Source organism: Callorhinchus milii, unplaced genomic scaffold (genome assembly GCF_018977255.1).
Source record: "Callorhinchus milii isolate IMCB2004 unplaced genomic scaffold, IMCB_Cmil_1.0 Scaffold6, whole genome shotgun sequence".
Lineage (NCBI taxonomy): Eukaryota > Metazoa > Chordata > Chondrichthyes > Chimaeriformes > Callorhinchidae > Callorhinchus > Callorhinchus milii.
Window position 1 is genome coordinate 27,565,039 of NW_024704747.1, and position 15,293 is coordinate 27,580,331.

At 38.2% G+C, this 15,293-nt stretch overlaps 1 protein-coding gene across 1 annotated transcript; it reads right to left on the reverse strand.

Moving 5' to 3' along the window:
* Positions 1-5,998: 5,998 nt before the first annotated feature.
* Positions 5,999-14,635, reverse strand: LOC121849397 (kalirin-like; the record flags this gene model as incomplete). Its single annotated transcript, XM_042336315.1, has 10 exons — positions 5,999-6,929; positions 7,644-7,782; positions 7,982-8,182; positions 9,278-9,356; positions 9,609-9,776; positions 10,246-10,377; positions 10,861-10,982; positions 11,620-11,782; positions 11,925-11,952; positions 14,561-14,635. Coding segments are annotated over 10 exons (1,653 nt in total), but the record flags the coding sequence as incomplete, so codon positions are not given.
* Between the last annotated feature and the right edge of the window lie 658 nt (positions 14,636-15,293).

Sequence of the window (15,293 nt, forward strand, 5' to 3'; positions counted from 1 at the left end):
AGGGGGTGGGGTTTCACGCCCAAATGGAGAGGGGAGGGGTTTGGCTGTCGTGTCGCGCCTTCTCCGAGACCTGAGCCCTTGAGCCCGGAGCCGCGCGCTGGCCCCGCCCCCTCCAGCTGCTGCTCCTCCTCCTCCTCCTCCTGTGTTTTAAACGCCCAACCCGGCAGCGCGCGAGCCGCCCGCCCCAGAGGCCCCGCCCCCTCCACCCCCCCACCACCAAAAGGGGGCGGGGCGGGTTTTGCCGTTGCGTCGCGCCTCTCTGAGCCCTGAGAGCTGAGCCGCGCGCTGGCCCCTCCCCCGTTTAAACGCCCAACCGTCACCCCCGATTTGAATCCCACCAGTCCAGGCTTCCCCGGGCGGGAGGCGCTCTCGCACCGACCGACCGACCGAACGACCGACCTCTTTATCTCCCCAAGCAAAACGGTCCGCAATTTGTCAGCGAACGAATGAAATGACCGACCCGACACGGGAGGGGGTTAATTTCTGAACCCGTGTGGGATGACCCAGGACAACAAATGTTAACCCAACGTTTGGGGTCTCTTTTTTTTGTGTGTGAGGGGAAAAAATATCCCTCTCCTGGTTCTTTCTCTCTCCTCAAATACGCCCCTCGCCGTGTAAGTAAACCCGACCCGACCGGACTGACGGTTTTAAAAACATATTCTCGGTGGTTAGTCGGCGAATAAGACACGCATTGCGCCCCGTGTCAAATCGGCTGCCAGGTTCAGCGACAATATATGTATATATATATATATATGTACACACACTCACAGTCACTACAGTAAAGTTTCGCGGTCAATCCCGTGAAGACTTCCTTCTTTTAAGGCAAGTCGCGCTTCATTTCCCCTAAAATGTCGAGCTGGTTAAAAGCAAACGATCACCGTAGAGTTAATACAGCGCAGAAGGAGGCGGTTCGGCTCTTCGAAGGAGAGCCGCCCGAGTCAATCCCCCCCACACTCCCCCGCGCCCTCCCCCGTCCCGTAGCCCTGCAAACTGGTCCTCCCCGAACCACTGTCGATCAGGGCCGCTCCAGTCAGCCTCGTCCTCTTATTCCGGTTAAAACGCGCCGGAACATTCATTACCGCTGTTTTATCTCCTATTAACATTCAGGACTCGATGAGTCTGGAAATAACCCGTTTATCGCGCGAAAGCAGACGGACGGGACAGTTGGTGCGAATGATTCGGTAAATGGTGCGCTCATTATTTTACATCAAAGTCCTTGCGGATGACGCTGCCCGAATTAATAAAGAGTCTCGTTTTGGATGTGAAAGTAAACCAAGGATTATTGCAGGCAGGACGTGTCACAAAACCGCAAAGCATGCGGTATTTTTTTTAGTCCGGGTCGTGACATTTGCTGGAAAAAATACCTGCAGATTTTTAGAAAATATTTTGGTAAGCAACATAACTCGGCTGTTGAAAATAAGGCGCTCACACGGGAAGTTAGCCCGTCTGAAATTGACCTCACAAACCAAATCTCCCGTGGGGCTTGACGCTGTCTAAATGAGCATGTTCCAAGGTCGTCAGGAGCCGTTTGCTGATTGCGCTAAGGTCAGCCTCAGATAGGAATGCAAGCAAATACCAAGGAGTTGAGCAAGAATGCTTAGTGCCATAAATAATTTAATATGAATAATGCTATTCACAAAGTGCCGCACTACAATTAATTGGTCAACCCATTTAATGTCTGTGGCAGACCTCAAGATTATCAAGCAAATTTTGTGCACGGTGCGCAGCGCAGCCCATTCATTTTGTTTAAGTATGGAATTTGATTTTTTTTAATGAGGCAGTGACTATACACCTTGGGGATGATTACGAGGTTATATAAGATTAGTTGTAATGTTGCAGTTTTGTATGCATAAGAGAGGACTGAACTTTTAGTATGTTAAAGCTTGGTGCACGGGCTTTTAAAATAGAGTTGACAGAATGAAAAGGTTGTGTTTTACTGAAAAGGGTAGCAGATATATTGATGTGATAACAGAGAAAAAGAAACACACTGCTCTGGCTGCCATGTTCACCTTCAAAATATGCAGTCTATGTTTTGCAGTAAATCCTGCAAAGCCCCTTGAGACTTTCTTCTCAATGCAAGGATTATTTTTAAACATCAAGCTAATTTAAGCAAATAAGGTGATTCCACACAAACACCCTGGAAAGATTTAGATGAAACCCACCTTTAATACTGTATTAAACATGTTTTCCACTTCAATACTAAATTTGGCTTAGTAAATGAAAGAAAGGGACAGATATATTTAGAAACCAAGCATTTAATGTATTAAATATTCAATAGCAAACAGCCAGCACATGTGAAACAGTAAAGGCCCATTTTGGATTGTTGCAAACATGAATAACCAAAGCTTGTGATTTTTATGTGGGGCTCAAGCTATTTTGTGTAATATATTGAGTATACAGGATGTTGTGCATGCAGTTTAAAATTTATATAATAAGCATATACACAGCTCATTAGCCTTTTAACGAGTACAAAGAAAATGTAGCGTTTCCTACAAAATGTCCTGCTTTCCAAAAATGACAACATATTTTATTTCCGTAAATTATTAAAAAAATGGAATATGTACAGCATATGCAGACTTTATATAACACTGAATAAAAAAAGACATTTGCATCAAAGCTTAATGACTAATAAAAAAAAGGCTGATATGGAATAGTTGCTGAGGCAAGGAATTGATATACCTTAAGGCTTTAAAGCTGTATGTACCCTTATTTAATACTATTGTGTAAAAATAAGCCATTACTGCTTAAAAAGTTGGCTTTAGAAATGCTCTGTTTGATCTGGTCACTTACTAGCACTAACTGTACAGGATAGGATTACCTTTTGCAGAAATGTGATACATATTAAGCAGATAAAGGTAACAAGTCTCGAAGACAAAAATCAGCTAACATAAGCAGCACTTTCGTACACTAAACCTGACAACATTGCACACATTTGTTAAAATAACACTCTACAAACCGTGTATTCGTTGTTCTCAAGTACAATCTTGTGTGGGGTCACACTCGTAATTCTGATGACTTTAAAAATATATTAATGAAATGTTTGCAAAATAAGTTATTGCAATTATATATGCACCTATTTGTTTTTAAGTTATTACAATATAAAATTAAATGTAAATATTTAAAATGAAATGAGTACCTCAATCCTAAAAGTCACATCATAGCACACAAGCAAAATAAATCTTAAACAAACGATTTCTCTTGATTCATAACAAGAAAGAATTCTGCTCACATAGTATTTTAAAATGTGTGCCACATTACATACCACTATCAGGAGGTTACAGGTCAGCACATAGGATTAGACAACCTATTAAACAAACCATAATAAAAACAGTTGCTGGGAAAAAAAGTTGCTTTAATATATCTGAAAATGAGCCTGTCAAGTTTAGTTTTAGTCAGATTTGTAATATGATTGTGAAAGTTGCAAACAAAACAAATCCTCTATAAAGGTGTAGTGTGTTGATGCATTACTGATTCCTGCAGATTTTATTCATGAAGGTTTCAAAAATAACTAATTCTTATCTTGGGACTTGGCTCCTCAATCATGTTAGCACTCAACTCCCAACACCAATGTTTGTGAGTTTTCTCTACTCATACATTCAATCTGTTCTCTGCTCAGTGCCTCTTTATAACAGTACAATGCCCCACTGCACAGTGTGCCAGAGTTCCAGCACAAAGTAGACATATACATTTTCCATCATTTACAATAAAAATCACACCAGAAGAGGAAACACACAATTTAAGATTATAGTAATCATTTTACGTGAAATAAACTATCCAGGGAGGAATGCAGGCAGATTGTGTCAGCAGATTCAAGAGAGAATTAGACAGCTACATGACACACAGACATATGGTATTTTCAGCTTCATGTATTTTGTGTTTAGTGTTTTCATTGTGTTATATTAAGTTTAATAATTTACTGGTCAATAACTCTCTTCTGCGTTAAATTGAATTACCCAGTATATGAAACATTGTGTAATCTTATTGGCTGACCCGTACCATGCAACGATTTGGTCATGTGGTTGAATCACAAATCACTTTTACGAATAATTCAAATTGCATTCAATTTAAAACAAATGGCTTGTATGAATGGTATCATTCTCATCTTAAATCCACCATCAGTGATAATCTTCCAAAGAGATGTGTACCTCCCTCTGACAGGGAACAAGATGATTAATATGGTAGTTAAACTCTACACCTCTCGAAAGATTATTTTCTGACAGTCATTTAATTAAAAAGCAACATTTACAAAAAAAACATATCTTTGATATACAATAAGTGATTTTACACATATGAACCATTTTCGTTGATAGTACATCCTATAAAAGTCGCACGTTATAAATGCTTGTGTCACGATTATTGTAACATCTTAATGTTCATTGTATAGCAGATATGATTTGTTGCATTAGTTTCATTTGACCCGTAGTTGGTGTAATTACTGATTGGTCTTTCAGGTACGATTCTCGATAGTAAGCTTTCATCTTCTCAAAGCTGTTGATCAATTACGACTCAACAGTAGAAATATTTCCTATTCTTACAAGACTAGGTTGCAAACTACACTTTTTTGTGTACACTGTAGGATTCATCAGAGTGTATCTCTGAAGTCTGTCATCCACCGATTTAATTGGTTACTTTTGTGGTAGGAATTAAGCTCATATACATATGTTGTAATGGATAATACTCCAACAAATAGTTAAGATATTATGCTTAATAATTCACCTAATTTCCTTCACAATGTAAAGAAGGAATCAGACCCATCGTGTTCATTGCTCTAAGTATGGGACAAATGTGGTTTCTGGATTATGATTGATTTGTTCGCCAAAGATATGTTTTAACTGGTGCATGGTGTGATTTGATCTGAACAAAATACTTCTGTAGTAAACTAAATCCTAACTTTATATAAAGAATACAGTTCAAGATACCAAAATGCCTTTTGAAGACATAAATAAGGTAGAATAAAAACATACAAAACTAAAATTTACCTTATGCGCCAGTGACACATTTGAGTCCATTCACAATGTTGAATAGTAACTTTGGCCAAAGGAAAGAATAATAATAATGAGGCAGGAGTCAGCTCCATCCTTGTAAGTGCTCTGGGCCGCTACTCTGCGTGAAGGGTGCTATATAAATCCAAGTTTTTGTATCAGCACAATGTTACTGAAAGTCATTTGGTTCGAAAACAATAGAAGACAGGAAGAAGAATGGTACAGTGTCTTAAAAACAAAATTCCTAATCAGCAGATTCAAGAGGGAATTTGATAGTTTCTTGAAAAATTGAAAAAGACTAATTTCTGAAAGGCATTTGGATTAAACAAAATATTGACATTTTATTGAAGAGTGTAAGACTTGAAAAAGAAAAAAAATCTTTTTGTAAACAAAGGCCATTATAAAGTCTAATTAAATGCACTAGGCATTCAAATCTGTTCTCATCTTGACATGAGTGATTTTAAATATATAAACACAAGTTTTAGAAAATGCCAGTAGGCTCATGTGGTAAGCCTGATTTTTAATATCCCCTTAATTAGATCCCAAAGGAAATTTTGTAGGTTTAATTGTGCGTGTGGATTGGATGCATCTGGTTCAATAATGAAACATACAGATTAGGAAATGTCCCAGGTTTGATCTCTGGTCTGTGATGAGTTTGCTGATCTCAATTGGGGTTGTGTTAGGAGTAATATAACTTCCCATTCCTAATTCCCTTCTAGTGACTCCTTCAGGAAAGTATACAGATAATATAATAATAATAATAATGGATGTTGCATATGGACAGGGTTAATCTTGTGCATGATTTTTTCCACTAAATGCAGGAAAAATGATCTGTGAAGAGATAGGAACTAGCACCCATGTAATTGTACATCAATACCAACTAATGCCTTTGTGATATAATTTGTGTGTTTAATGCTATTTCAGGGGAGCACAGATAGGCCAGTTAACCTTTAGCGAACTATGGCAACATTGCTTCATCATTATATGCTAAATCTAATAGGGCTATCATTCAATGTGCTTTGTTCAGAAAATACTGTACTCATCATTCTGTACATTTTTTTGCCTAACACCTTTCGGGATTCATTGCAGAATTTTCCGGGATTCAAATTTGCACACGCTATACACAATACAAACCTATATTTCACAGCTACAAACATATTTCAGTGCTCAATGGGTTAAACTGCATATCATCACTCAGAAATTTAAAAGATTTAAATTTTCTGCGGAAAGCCTTTGAAGATGGTGCTTCAAAAATATTCTAGAATGATGTACACCAATTTAAATCTATTCTAATTGTGCTCAGTCTCACTACACCAGCAACTGATACCAGTACATTGTCTGTTTAGCACGTTAGTAACTCAATGAGTACAGGGCACCGATGTAAACCATCCATCTGAAGTTTCACATCCTTGATCCTAGATTTCTTGGTAAGTAGGTCTTCAAGTTACTGACAGGACGCACGTCATTCTGATGTCTACGTCGCTCGATAAACAGAGCCAATCTTGAGGTATCCAGTGGAGTTCTGGAGTAGCTGTCATTGTGAGGATGGAGCCAAGGGTTCTGCAAACAAGTGGCAGCTGTGGGTCTCCATCGGAAGTCTCCCTGAAGCAAAGCTCTTATTAAGTCTCTTGCAACGTCACTGACTCCCTGAAAATATTGATCGGGGAAACTAAAATCCAGTCGACAAATATTCAGACAAGTTTCCTCTATACTCTCATCCAGGAAAGGGGACACGCCACTTAACATGACATAAGTCAGGACTCCAACACTCCAAATGTCTGTGCTCAGTGAAACGGGGGATCCTTGGATAACTTCAGGAGCTGCAAATTCAGGATTTCCCAGCAATTGATGGACATAATAATGGGTTGTGATCTGAACAGCGTCCCCCAAATCTATGAGCTTGACACGTGGCACGGGTGTGTGGAGATCAATCAGCAGGTTTTCTGGCTGTTGAGAAATCAATGAATAAACCTGAAACGCTGTGTGTGCACTTCACTCAGGGCAGTGTGAATCCTTATTATTGATTTGTGGCTCAATGAAACCAGCGCTGTTCATCAGTGATTCATCAATTCAAGCATGCCATAAGGTTTTCTTCCCTCCCCTCCGCCCCACACACCATGCAAAAATATCTTTCTCTTCATTTAAGCTACGCTCTATTTCCTAGCTGATAGCATAAACAGGAAAGTTACTCTCAGGACTTTTCCAATGTTTTTTTCTGCACCAAAGAATGTTTTTTTTCAATTAAATGAAAAGAAGCTATATTGAAATCAAGTGCCATTAAAATTGCTTGATGGTAGGAATTATGTAGACAGGGTCAGGAAAGATCACAATAGCAAAAACTTTGCATTAAATCCTGCTTGAATCAAAGAACTATCTTAAATTATTTACTTGTTCTTATGCAAATAGACATTACACTAAGAAAGAAGGCAAACTTATGACTTTAACACTAAACAGTACCATAAACATCTTACAACATTTTATGAACATTTGTACAATTATAGAATTTCACAATATATATATAAATATTCAACAGAAGAATAAGAATTTGGAATTAATTTCAATGTAATTCTGAATACTCTATCCAGCAATTTCCTACAAGATTCAGGTCTAAATCCAGTAACTGAATTCCTGAAACAAGTGATAATTTAGTTTCAGTCTTACCTTCAAGTCCAAATGAGCAACCCGGCAATTGTGCAGATACTGAAGAGCTTCCAGTGTATCCCGGATGTAAAAAGCAACTCTTTCCTCCAAATGTTCCCCTTGATTTACCAGAAATTCTAGTAGGCGACCATTCTCTAAGCTTCAAGCAAGAGAAAAAGGATGAACCCTCAAACATGGAATTCAAAGGACATAGTGAGTTATCTTAAATATGTACACTAAGCTGATAGAGGCAGAAAAAACAGATTAAATCTGGTTAGATAGCAAGCATGCGAAAAGCATTACTTCTGTGTCAAGACAAAATATTGACTAGCTTGGGGGGAAGCAAAATTGAGCCTTACAGTTCAAGCACTAAGATATAGGTGGTAGGTAGTTCGTATGTATCATATATTGTGGGGAACTGTGGGTGCTGAAGGTTCAGTAACATTGCTGCTTCATGAGCTACTTGATCCTTTTTTTTCATTCTCTTGCTGATGAACTTGACAGCCACCTCCCTCTTGGTTGATCTTTGGGTGCACTTCTTCACAACAGAGAAGCGGCCCCTGCAATGCAGAACAACAGCATTCAATAAAAACATACGACACACATCAAGTCTTTGCAATTGTATAATTCACAAATATCGTGGCAAAGTATTCTCTTCATAATTTGGGTGTGATTAGCGTCTAATAATAATAATAATAATCCTTGCATTTGATATAGCGCTTTTCACGTCAGGAGGACGTCCCAAAGCGCTTCACAGAACACACTGTAAAGTGAATTGACTGCATATTTGTGGGCGAACGCGGCAGCCAATTGCGCACAGCAATGTCCCACAAACAGTCGTAGATTGAAAATGACCAATTTATTATTGTTTTGGTTTTGGAGGGATTATTATTAGGCTCTGTGTGGAGTAAGGAAACTTGCCCAAGGTTTCGCCCTCTGCCTGGAATTGAACTCAGGTCTCTCGCTTGCAAAGCGAGTGCTCTAACCACTGAGCTACAGGACTCCACTAGGAGTCTAGGTTAAGAGTTGGGTGTTTGACATTTGTATCATGTATTTATTGTGAAAATATACATGATTTCGTATTGGTGTTTGGTGACTTCAGCATACTGATGAAGAACTTACAGTTTATACAATGTATAGTATTTTCAGTATACTAACACAGAACCTAAACTTGCAACTATAACGAAGTAACAACACACTGGATTTGAAAATCAGCTTGATACTGCGATGGGAGGTGGTAGGGTTGGTGCTTTGGAAGGATGAAATCAAATGGGCTTAAGGGCCTTCTCCATGCAAAATTCTCTTGTGAAATATGCCAAGTAAACGAGAGGGTACCGATTCTATGGATTGAGGAATCAACTTGAATTGCAGCAATTGGACCTTTATATCAAATAGACCAATTTGACTCAAGTGAATTCGGAATCGGGTTTACTGCAACCTGGCCCAGGGGCGCTTATTAGGAAAGTACAGACATCTGAAAATCACGCCAATTATACCTTGTGGATGATTATTGATATTATTATAGACAGGATGTTCCTATTGTATTAGTGTACCATGCGATTGTACATCAAAACAAAAGGGAAATGAAAAGAAAACGTTTTCAGTAAGAAAATAAAGTGAATGCCGCTTCACTTTAACTATGTGCATTGCAATACCTTCCAATTTCGAATAGCTCGATGTAAGCAGATTCAAAGTTATCCTTCCATGGTATTCTTGAATCATCAGTTGTTGAGTCTGAACAGACATTAAAGGCAATTAGAAGCAGCTTCAACACAGAGCAAATTCTGAGTCATAATTAATCGAGTCAGTATAATTTTTTTCACAAACAATAATAATAGATTTTTCCTTACTTCAGTTACATTTGAAAGCATATTGTAAAGCAAAAATGAGTTTCTTAAATTATAAAGTTCATAATTGCTCCGGTTTACAATTACTCTTTGACCTTTTTTTATAGTATTTGGGTTACTGGAACTCAGCTACACTTACCGTTGCTACAAGAGAGTGTAACAAAATCAGATGGCTCACTCGGTGAGCTGATTCCCCAGGGGTTACTTGCACTGACGCGGAACTGGTACTGACAGCCTGGAATCAGGTCCTCAATCACAAGGTAGGTGTCCAAAGTGGATGCTACAGATTGCTGCCATGACAGTGATCCTAAATATTGAAAGACTCAACATTTGTTTTCATTTCAGTGCAAGTTTTCAATTAAAAACAATCGTGAGATATTCAAAGCTAACAAGCCAAATGTAGTCATTTACAGAATAAGCTACTGACTTTATCTACCAGAATATCTACCATAATAGTCTACGAACAGATGCAAGTTAATTGTTAGTTCTATCTTTAGTACATTAATGGAATGCAATGTTTAAACTACAGTAAGGAGTTAAAACTTTCAAGAACTATTTACTAAAAGAGAGTATTTCAATTCCTTGGTACCAGTATTCTGGTTTGATCAAGCTCATTTACACCAAAACCCACAATGCCTAAATACACTTTGAGATAATGTGTATTTGCCCACTACTGAGTGAGAGATCAGCTTCACAAATTGTTTAATTTATCAATACAATATCATTAACAGAGTTAACACTCAGCACTTAAAATGCACTGTGTTTACAGATCGTACCTTCTTCCCTGTATTGGACAGTGTAGCTGGAGATGGTGCAGTTTCCTGTGCTGGCTGGAGGCAGCCACCTGAGAATGACTGAGCTGCTGCTTCTCTCCTGGGCTAAAGGGCGACCTGGTGCTGCTGGCACACCTGAGAACCAGAAACCGTATCAACAAGTTATATTTGTATAGTGCCTTTCACATCAGGATGACGTCCCAAGGAGCTACACAGTCAGGGATCCACACCTGAGCTGGTGGTTGGGGTCAGGAGGGTTTAATCATAACAACTTGTATTTATATAAGTAGGAACCTAGTTGTTAGTCGATTGGCGGATCACTTTCTGGGGTTAATAATTCCTTTTTTAACAAAAATTTGACGCTCAATCCATGACACTGGCAGAACATTTGAGTAGTTCAGCTCACTATCCCAATTAACATCAACTTGCATTTATATAGCACCCTTCAAGCCGGGTAGCATCCCGGAACGCTTAACAGTGCCGCAGTCTGACTCCTGATTCAGAGTCAACAATAGTAGAGCAGAGACTCAGAAAGGAGACAGAGATCTGGAAGAAAACAAAGAAGGTATTCATAAGACTATTTGTTAACAATTGGGTCATTTGGAGGCATTTAGTTACCCTGCACTTTGATTGTAGCTGAAGACGATGCTGATCCGGTCTCATTTACTGCCAGACAGCTGTAAATCCCACTGTCCTGTGGCATGATGTTACAGATTTTAAGCATGATCTCGCCTGAGTCGCTAGAAATTAATAACACATTATTTCCTTCATGAAAGAAAAACAGAACAGTTTCTAAAAATAAGCCACATTATTTCAGGAACTTTTATTGCGCGTTAAACCCAACATGTTTTACACCCAACAATATTTTTGTCCAAATATTTCAAACTCTTTCCCCCTCTTCCTGTTTGCTTGTCTCAATCCTTTGGAGCCAAATTGGCAATAATTAACCTGCTGAAAGAACACATCCCATGTCTCTCTTTGATCTGCTACGAGTTACCAAGATCAGCTGGGATGCCTCATGCTTTCTGAATTCCTGTGGCAAGGTAGCTGGTGTCTAATCCCCTGCTGGCATCACTTACATTGCAAGGAGTGAGTCTGGCCTGTGAATCTACAGCACATCAAGTTGGCCAAACAGGACCAATGTAACAAATGTTCCCATATAGCAAGATTAACTTCTAATCACAACACATGGTAAATCCGGGTATTTTTGTTCATAAAGAATTAAAATATAAATATTTTATCTGGTGCATAAGACACTAATGTTTGTATGGCCTGTGAGCTATAGAAAGAGAATTTTATGCCAGCGGTGGGACCTATACAACTGATTTATAATATGATGACAGCACAGAGTTCCAGTGCTACACCTTTCACTATTACCTGAATGATATTGAGTAGCGGCTGTCATTGATGAGGACATTCTGATCTGGACCTTTCCAGCTAATGGTAGGTTTTGGTCGCCCACACACTTTGCAACGTAATATGACAGTTTCTCCTATTGCACACGTTAAATCTCCCAGGGGAATAAGAAATTCAGGTGGAACTATGGGAAAGAAAAAACAGAAATAAAATTATATATAACAATAAGATTAGAAATTATTGTCAAACTACTTAGAAATCTTTTGTTATAAACTGACAACTCGTGAGAAATTCTAACATTGTATTTCTAGTGAAAGATGTCTTACCTTCATGAATAAAATTTGGATTTAGCAACTGTGGAAAAATTAAAAGTTGTGGTAAGTATATTATTTAATATGGATTCATATTCTTAAAAGATTTGCCAACTCACTGGAAAGAATAGTTTATTAATGTTAAAACATAAATTGAAAATATTCCTGGATTTACCTATAAATACACTGTCACGACATTTCACAATAATCTCAGTAACATCTTGCTTTGAGAAGGTTGGATGACATGATAAACCGCCATATCAAATGCAAGGATTATTATGTATAATAAAAAAGGGAAAGGCACAAAGTAAAACATTGCATTTTGCTGGTACCGTATAAATTGGTTCAATGCAAATATGAATTAATAAATATGAAGTATTGACATCTTATTCATTCATATTGCTGTTTGACATCTGCAGTTCAAGCTGTGAGGAAGACAAAATGACCTAAAAATTAATTATAATGTGCGTACAGCAGATACCTGCGGCTAGTACAAGCAGTCATTTAATCACATACGTCAAATGACTGAGAAAATCACAGAAGCGAGTTGGAACAGGCTGTAACATTTGAACCAGTCAATTAGATTCTTGCCTTGTAATCGCTTCCATAATTTTCTGCATAACATTCACAGTGTTAAGTGAGGTTTATGGCATCCAGTAATAAAGAATCAGCTCCACCAATATTTCTCTGAATCCATGGCTCTCGCAAAATCCTAAAGTGATTTAATTTGGGTTGGCCAGAGAACATATTTTAAAAATATATAAAGAGGTCAACCACTGCATAAAACATAACCGTGGAATCACTGCAGAATCTGAGATGACTGCAGTGTGATCCTGTTGGTTGCTGCATGTATTTAGAACAGATTTGCTAACGTTACTCACAGTCTACTGAAGAATGCAGTAATATTTTCAGAATTAAGATGTGCTCTCCCGTAATTGACGAACTGTAAAATTTTAGTACTGAATTTGCAAAATGATCATAAATTAAACATAATTGTGCGCTCATCATCTTCAGAGAGCATCCATCCCCAAAATTAAATGCATAGAATATTTTTAAACTAATCTTGCACAATAATTGCTGATGTGGTGATTGTATTAATGTGATGGAATATTGGGACAATATGGCCATAGATGGACCAGAATGAATTAACACACTTGAGAAGAGCATGTGCCAGAGGCTCACTGGATAAAATAAGTTACTGTATTTTACATGATGTGTTGATGTTTCCATGTGGAACTTTGTTATGAACACAAGAGGGCAATATTGCACAGTTTATGGTACTACTACAACAAGTCCCAAAGTTAAAAGCAATACAAATCCAGCACATCTGGATACACATTCACTTTCTTTGCCAATTAATGCGACTATCCAGGCATCTCAACAACATGGCACAAGTTTCCATGTACATAACCGTATGGATTTGATAAACGATAGTGAGATCCTCGTCATATCACTTCATTGCAGAGCTACATTGTACACTATAATAAATCTACAAATAACGTGTTAATCATTTAAATATATCCATTTTTTGATGAGCGTTCTCTCTTTTTTTAAACCATATCCAACAACAGAAAAGATGTAACTGGTTTAGGCATATTCATCCATTAAAATAAAGGAAATTTCCCATATTCCAATGTGAACTTTTGTTTCTTCTCAACTTAAGCAATGTGGAATGGTTAATATGCATTTGCAAATGTTTTAGCAAAATGATTGTAAATTGTAATCCCGCTGTATTGAATAATACTGATAAATTCTGTTACTTGAACATGTTCTGTTACAGAACATTTGCCATTTAAAGCATTCCAAGTGATTTCAATAGCAACTTTGTTATTGACAAAAATACAATAAATAATAATTTACAATGTTGCAACATGTCCTTTTGAAACAATAGGTTTGTTTTTTGCTCCTTTCAGCCTAAATCCAAGAAAAATACTTGGTCACTCTATCCATGACAATAATTACTGTGTTTGTGTGACACTGCTGTACGCAATTGGCTGTGTTTTGCCAACAGAATATACAATTAATTCACTTTACAGTATATTCAATGAAGCGCTTTGAGACGTCTCAACGACGTGATAAGGCGCTATATCAAATGCAAGTATTATTATATTACAAAGTAAAACCTAATAAGAGAACGTTTAACACACAGCGTATTCACAATGCTGAGATAGTCATCAACAAAATGAAAGTACTTCAACCTTTTTGAGAGGATGGACAACCAACACTGCGCTTTCCCCAACTACATATGCAGGAAACAGTGAACATATCCACAAACTTTACGTGTGGTGGCTGGTGTACCCAGAGTCAGAAACCCAGAAATCTCAGCCTTTCCCTTAATAAAAGCTATTGATCAGTACTGTACTTAATGACACAGCTCTGTATTCATTGTCAGAAATTTTTCTTAAATATTGCTAAAATTGTAGCCCTTAAACTGCTGCTTATATATATATGTATCTCTTACGGCCACTGGATACAAAAACGACCAACAAGAAAAGACTAAAATTCAATGTAAATGGCATGAAAGTGGTCGGGTGACAAAAAAAAACTAACAAAGCACCTGCATTAATCTATCACTACTTTTCTGGGGACACAGTCACATTTAAATCCACACTGTTTTGAATATTGCATGCAAAACTAACAGTTGTTACTACCTCCATGCTAGTTTTAGGATCAAGGTCATCACACTCGGATTCCTCGGAACTGTTAGCCTCCTTTAGTGCAGCATGAGAGAAAAAAAAGCAAAATTACAATTAGGAGTGGTTGGATACATTGTGCGCTTGAAATCAGATTCTTAAACCAAGACTTTGTCCGAAAAGCACCACAGTCACAAACTAGTATCCCCTCCCCTCACCCATCCCCCCATACTTGGGCTATAACAATATTCCGCACCAAAATGCACAGAAAACCAGAAGTTCCTCCTATCTGTTTAGCAGTGACAGTGAATTTTAGAAATTTGAGAGACTTCACGTACAGTATTTTTCCAGTTTCCAGTTATGCAAAGTAAAATTCAGCCGTGGAAATTAGCACCGTGACATAGCACCTACTGGCAGGAAGTTGGTGCCCATAATTGGCCAATGACGAATTCCCTACCCCATTCGTACCAGGAAAGCAAGGCATTGAGCAGAGGCAAAAGTACTGTTGGGCCAATCTCATTTTAGACACTAACACAATTACCAGTCACTGGTTCAGTAGAGATCTTGGCAGAAAGTTGTGAGGATGGAACTCACTTAAGCAATGGCTTCCCTCTTGGCTGGGAAGAGGAGTACTCTATACACTAAGAAAAGTTTCAAAAAATGCATAAATTTGATGGGAAGATTTTATCACAGAAAGACTGTGTTCTGTACCTTCCACCCCACCCCCCCCCAAAAAAAAAGTAGTCGGATG